Source organism: Fonsecaea pedrosoi, assembly GCF_000835455.1.
Source record: "Fonsecaea pedrosoi CBS 271.37 unplaced genomic scaffold supercont1.6, whole genome shotgun sequence".
Classification (NCBI taxonomy): domain Eukaryota; kingdom Fungi; phylum Ascomycota; class Eurotiomycetes; order Chaetothyriales; family Herpotrichiellaceae; genus Fonsecaea; species Fonsecaea pedrosoi.
The window spans coordinates 783,908-789,907 of NW_013550610.1; the positions used below are offsets into that span (position 1 = coordinate 783,908).

General features: G+C 49.3%; 2 protein-coding genes across 2 annotated transcripts; one reads left to right on the top strand and one right to left on the bottom strand.

The window, feature by feature from the left end:
• Window positions 1-449: 449 nt before the first annotated feature.
• On the top strand, window positions 450-911 carry Z517_09208 (uncharacterized protein; the record flags this gene model as incomplete). Its single annotated transcript, XM_013425118.1, has 2 exons — window positions 450-577; window positions 632-911. 2 exons carry the CDS (start codon window positions 450-452, stop codon window positions 909-911), a joined length of 408 nt encoding a protein of 135 aa, XP_013280572.1.
• Window positions 912-1,973: 1,062 nt separating this feature from the next.
• On the bottom strand, window positions 1,974-2,633 carry Z517_09209 (uncharacterized protein; the record flags this gene model as incomplete). The annotated part of the gene is made up of 1 exon (XM_013425119.1): window positions 1,974-2,633. The coding sequence occupies one exon, from the start codon at window positions 2,631-2,633 to the stop codon at window positions 1,974-1,976; it is 660 nt and encodes a 219-aa protein (XP_013280573.1).
• Between the last annotated feature and the right edge of the window lie 3,367 nt (window positions 2,634-6,000).

Genomic DNA, 6,000 nt, shown 5'->3' on the forward strand with positions numbered 1-6,000 from the left:
CGAAACCGATGTAGGGAGGCGGGAAGTAATGTGCAGACTGCGTTTTGAGGGCTCGGTAGATTTTGGAGGACCAGGAGGGCATGAAATCGGAAACTGCATTTTAGTGGCTATCAGCTGGCATTAGTGCGGTGCGATATATAGCAACAGTAAAGTCATGTTCGACCTTGTTTCTTGCGTTGAGATAGATATACACTAACCAGCCCTCTGGAAAGCATGCAACCCCATCATTGCACTGTGAGTGTGATAACCTGATTAGTATAAAATCTATCTGGCACGCCTGCGGATTTGTTGTGTGCCGCGGTGGAAATTATTCGGCTCACTTTCCCGATAGGAGTAGGGCACTGTCACGCGACAACTTTTGCCTGCCACGCTGTTCACCGACTTTCCCCCCCTCCTTATACTCGGCTCAGACTTCAAGACCTTTGCCTCTGGAATAATATCGACGAACCATGGCGGCGGATATTGCTCGAGCATCGATCTTGTTTGCCATTTTTGCCCGTGCTTATAAGGTCTTTGGTGACGACAACGACGACTGGATGCTCATCAAGGATCTTCTCAAGATGGGACCAGAAGCGACGTAAGTTTGCCTTCACCGCTGGCAAGGATGAAGCTGATAAAAATATACTTTTAGCGAAGAAGCGTTTGACTGCCTTCTCAAAGATCACGGCTTGAGGCTTGATGGACACCTGTTATCGATTACAGAGACGACCGAACCGCGAACCCGCAGCACGGATGACAGTCCATCAAGCCATCCTGCGTCATCAGCAGGTCCAGACGAACAGTCGTACATTGGAAAACGGCCACCAGACGCCATGGTTTTGATGCTCGCATGGACTCATTTATTGAGCAATATCGACCTGGATTTCAAAAAGTTGGGGGAGACATTTGGTGTCTCGGAAAGCGAAGCGTAAGCCGCGTTCAACCAGTTTTGTTTTAGGTCTGACAACAACCAGCCAACGTCGATTTCAAGATATCCTTCAAAGGAACGGGCATCGATTTACAGAGGGACAGCTGATGCCTACTTATGAACAACGCTGAACCCTGGGAAAGCTGTCATCGCCACTCCACAAAGAGGTTTGGGGAGTGCCTTCAAGAGTGCTACTAGATTGTACTATGTGCCCTGTTGCTCCAATGGAACGAGAGGATGTGATGCGGCTAAATTGTCTTGCTTGCGAGGTATACTAGTGGGCATGGAGGAAACCGGGGGAAACTACGTACACGATGTTTGAATTAGATTTCTGGGATTATCAGATGATCTTTTACAGCTTCGTACTACGCAGGAGGATCACTGTAGAAGTTGGTTGCGATGAGAACTAAAGAGGCCCAGTTCTCCCGCAACTCCACGCCCCCATACTTAAGGTGACGACTGAAATGATGGCTGAAATGATGGCTGAAATAGCTGCCTACTGCTTCCTAAAATGGCGATAAATCTTCCTGTTAAGATGTTACGTGGGCCACATTCACTGGAAAAGGTGCCAACTCAGTCTTGGTAACCATGATAAGAATGAGGTCATCAATGACGAGCATGCGCCCGGGCGTGGCTGCTATTTCCGAATCTGCCCACGAAGCCAATCGGAAATTCAATTCGATAGTCTGCGATTTTTTAAAACCGGGATCTCGAGGAATGGTTGTGGGCGACTCAATCTGAAAGTGGAAAATGTGACCGCCTTTTCGCATGCGGTAGAGGAGGTCCTTTTCCTCCAAATCTAGAGATAGTACCCGCTCCTCAGGCTGATCATACATCGCAAAATGAGATGGCGATCCCACGACTCCTGGGCCGTGATTACGCCCTGGCTTCAAAGTATGGCGATGGAATCAAAAGGTTTCAGGGCATGTTCCAGCATGTTCAACCAAGTCAGCGTTTCTTGATTCACCGTAGACATCATCACGGTGGAGTAAAGGGGCCAAAGATGTGGTTGTCGCCCGTCCGTCCCTCAGAGCTCATCACGTGCCATACGAATGCGAAGCCCGTACTATCCGAGATGTTTCCCATTGAGTTGCGATGCTGCCCGCGTTATATCCATAACTGCTTTAATCACTGTGATGTCCTGTGCCTTGTGAACTGCAGTCGTGATCGGAAACTGTGTTCGAGCACACATGGCGGGACCGCGATAGAACTCGCACCTGGACCGAAAGATTGGGATCAAGAAATCTCCATGGTTTCCAGTAGCGAAGCTGCCCGCAGGTCCGCTGTAGTGGTCAAAGCACACCAGAACAGCAACTGGGGCTTCCCGTGCCTGCCAGTGAACACCAGAGTTCCACACAATGTCCCTCACAGTGCCTAACGCGCCATTCACGGGACCACACTCAATCCGGATATTCCCTCTGAGCATGACACGGCTCCCGATCGCGAGCGGAAGCGAGGCATGAGGGTTGCCAGCTTCCTCCGAGGTTGCATGCATGGTCTTTGCAATGGCGGCGCCTTCATTGGACGCAAGCGCGATGACGATGGGAGCCTGTAGATCGCGCAAATTGTCATGATTCCACTGAGCAACCCTCGTCTTCTTGCCATAAATTCGTAGGACATGATCCAACGCTGGGATTTCAGACGGCACGCGAGCCTGGACACGCGAACGTAGAAGCCTCAAGTCTTCGACTGTGACTTTGTCCTCCACGTACAGCATCGAGGGCATCGCGAAAAGCAACTGATTCGGCATCCCCGACCACGCTCGCGCAGGACAGCATCAAGCTCAATAGTGTTGTTAAAACGCTTATAAAAGTTCCTGGCGGCAAGTTCCTCAGGATTAAGCGTTTAGCCCATGTAGGAAAGGGACCTCACACCAGCGGCAGGGAGTTGCCAGAAATCGCCCGCAATCACGATGTTCATTCCGCCAAATTTCGTCTTGCTGTTGTCCTTGAAGATTTCTCTCACTCGCCGTTCAATTCAGGTCAATATCTTTAATGGAATCATGGCCGTTTCGTCAATGATGAGATACCGAACATGGCTGAGCTCGCCGTCTTGTAACGCCGTCAGGTTCTGAATGCTGAGCCCATCGTATCCCTTGACAAACTTGACAGGCAACTTAAACTGTGCATGCAGTGTTCGCCCACTGATCGCGTGGGCGGCGACGCCAGTGGGTGCCACACGCGCAATTGGACTGGCCTTTCCATGGCGCCTAGCCATTCCTTCTAGTGTAGTCGAAATCCGCATGATAACGTGTGATTTTCCTGTCCCGGCCTTGCCATCGAGACTGATCAGGAGCTGTTTGTTTTTGAGCCCAGCAGGTTCAAGCTGAGAGTGGGCGATGAAATGGTTATGAAGCTGTTTCTGTTTAGCCACCAGGGCGTCTGGATCCGCAGACGAATGGACTTTGAGATTGGCAGGATTGTTAATCTTCGACTGTTTCTAGTAGGCGTCTGGAATGGTACAATGGCCAACACCAGGTGTCTAATCGTAGTGGCGTTCGAAGTCGCATTCTCATAATCTTTCTGTATCGTCATCACGGACACCATTATCTCGATGGGGGAGTTGCTGTTCGGAATGGGACATGAAGCATTAACTTCACTTAGGCGTAATCCTCCGGTTTTGCCTCCCGCTTATAGCGAGGGAAGTAGGTCAGAGCTCGAGGCTTTGCAAACGGTCGAAGCTTGATCTCCTCTACAAAGTAACGGAAGTTATACGGGCGGACGAAGTCCAGATACTTGAGATTGTCCAGGCGCTCAGGTCCCAGTATATACTTCTACAGCGGCGACTGGCCGGCGCTGATTGTCTCGCCGCCATCTTGCAGTTGGTAGCGTGTTGATTGCTGTTCTTCAGAACGGCAATCGACATTCTAGTTCACAAAGAACCACGCTCGAGGGTTGACATGAGTCCTCATTATGATGTTAAATACCACGTGCCGGAACCGAGGATGCTTTGCGAATCAGCCATCGTAGTATTTCAGGAGGTGTCTGACCATGTCAACACAGCCGACTGTTCGCAAACAGGGTGTCGCAAACTCAGCACCACCACTTGGAAAGAGACTTGCAAAGGCCCGAGACAGTATTGGTTAGCTCCTGTGGAGCTCAGAGAGCGGCATGTGACGGAGAGAGGGTATCGTTAAATGGCGCTGTTATGGCCTCATGTGATTGCGCAACCCTTGAATTCCAGCCTCAGTGCCAGCAAGATCAGGAACAACGAATGTGTTTTCCCTTTCGTCCTCGTCTGCAACATCTGTAACGTCCTAATTGTCAGGATACTGCTCAATCTCCGCCTCGAGCTCCTGTCCTGAACCAGACGGCGATCATCAACAGGTGCATCCTCTGCCAAAGTATTCAGGTTGACAGTGCTGATCTCGATATCTCTGTTGCCAGGATGGTGTCGACGGAGGAAATAGAGCCATCTGCTGACGACAAAGCGACGGACACGAAAGTCTCCGGTGAACTGCCTGGCGGATCTCAATTAACATTGACACAAGCGATCAGCATCTGTTCGATCTGTGTGAGCGGAGAAAGACCATGATTGAGATCTCCAGAATCCATGCAATTCTCATGGCTATAGAGGAATGGATCTGTTATGCTCTCTCGCCTGTTAGGGCCAATGCTGTCAACGCGAATGCAACGAGCGCAAACACAGTCATGATTCAACTTCATGTCAAACCATCGCCCTCGATCTTGTCTGACTTCAGGGCGTTATGAAAGTCCTGAATATATTGCCAATCTCGCTCTGTTGGGGCAGGATTATCAGGATCGTAGGGATCTAGGGGTGGATCAAGCATCTCTAGATTGTTAACCTGTGTAGATGACGCTCTGTGAAGGACTCGCCCGGTCAAAAACAGAACTTGGAGAATCATGAATAGATGATTGGGACTGTTGTGATGCCCCTGGAATGGAGAAATGCCTCACAGGGTTCTATATTAACTGGCCAGCTAACTGAGACAACCCTGGCGTTGGCGACGGCTCCTCGCCTGCACGGTGTCGAGCGCGATGGTCTCTGGAGATCGCAACTCGTTGTTTTCTGGCCTCTGCCTGAGCAAGTGTACCCTGAGGGTGACCACGGCGAAAGAACGCAGTCTCATGCTGCCTGACTCTTGAAGCTTGTAGGCCATCCTGGAGGAGACGTGGAGGTTGGATTGGGCTGGACAATGGCACCTGTACAGCACTGCGCTTTCTTGACATAATCGATCCAACTCTTTGACGGCACTCAAGACACTGGGCCGTCTCCCTGTTACCAAGCATAGGTCGAAAGCTTTCTCTCGGACTTGATCGATGGCAGCCAGTGCATGGTCTGAGGGAATCGGAGTCTTCGAGGGAGGACGATGGCAGTTCGGGAGGCATTCCTGCACATAAATGAATAAGGCTCTGCAGATATCTCGAGTAGTTAAATGAGGGTAGTAAAGAAACCAATTGGATTAGTTTTATATATAGTCTAGGCGTGGAGACATGAATGGAGACATCAATGGAGGCGTGACCAGCGATCTCAACAGGATTGTTTACGTCTGAAGGCGTTGTTATTCGGCAACCCAGACACCGCCCGCATGAGTGCACCTCTGCAAGACACTGTGCAGCATCAGACAGGAACAGAATGGTAGGAGCACAGGATCTCGAGTTTGCTCACACACCTGGAGAGTCTGGATGTGCCTGCATCTTGCAGCAACAGAATGGCAGGAGCGCAGGTTCTCGTGCAGGAACGGCAGCAGCAGGTGGACATGGCAGAATCCTTGAAAAGGAGCCGCCTCGCCTAATTCGCATCATGTTCTCTTCTCTTCCCTCGGACCGGCTTCGCGAGGCCGACGCCGCCCTTGCTACTGCTGGCCGCATGAGGCGGGCGGATGACGACGACAACGACAACAACAGCAATAATAATAACAGTAATAATAACAGTAATAATAACAGTAATAATAACAGTAATAGTAACAGTAATAATAATAATAATAATAATAATAATAATAATAATAATAATAATAATAATAATAATAATAATAATAATAATAATAATAATAATAGTAACAATAATAATAATAGTAACAATAATAGTAATAATAACAGTAACAATATTAATAGCAAAAATAATAATAATAA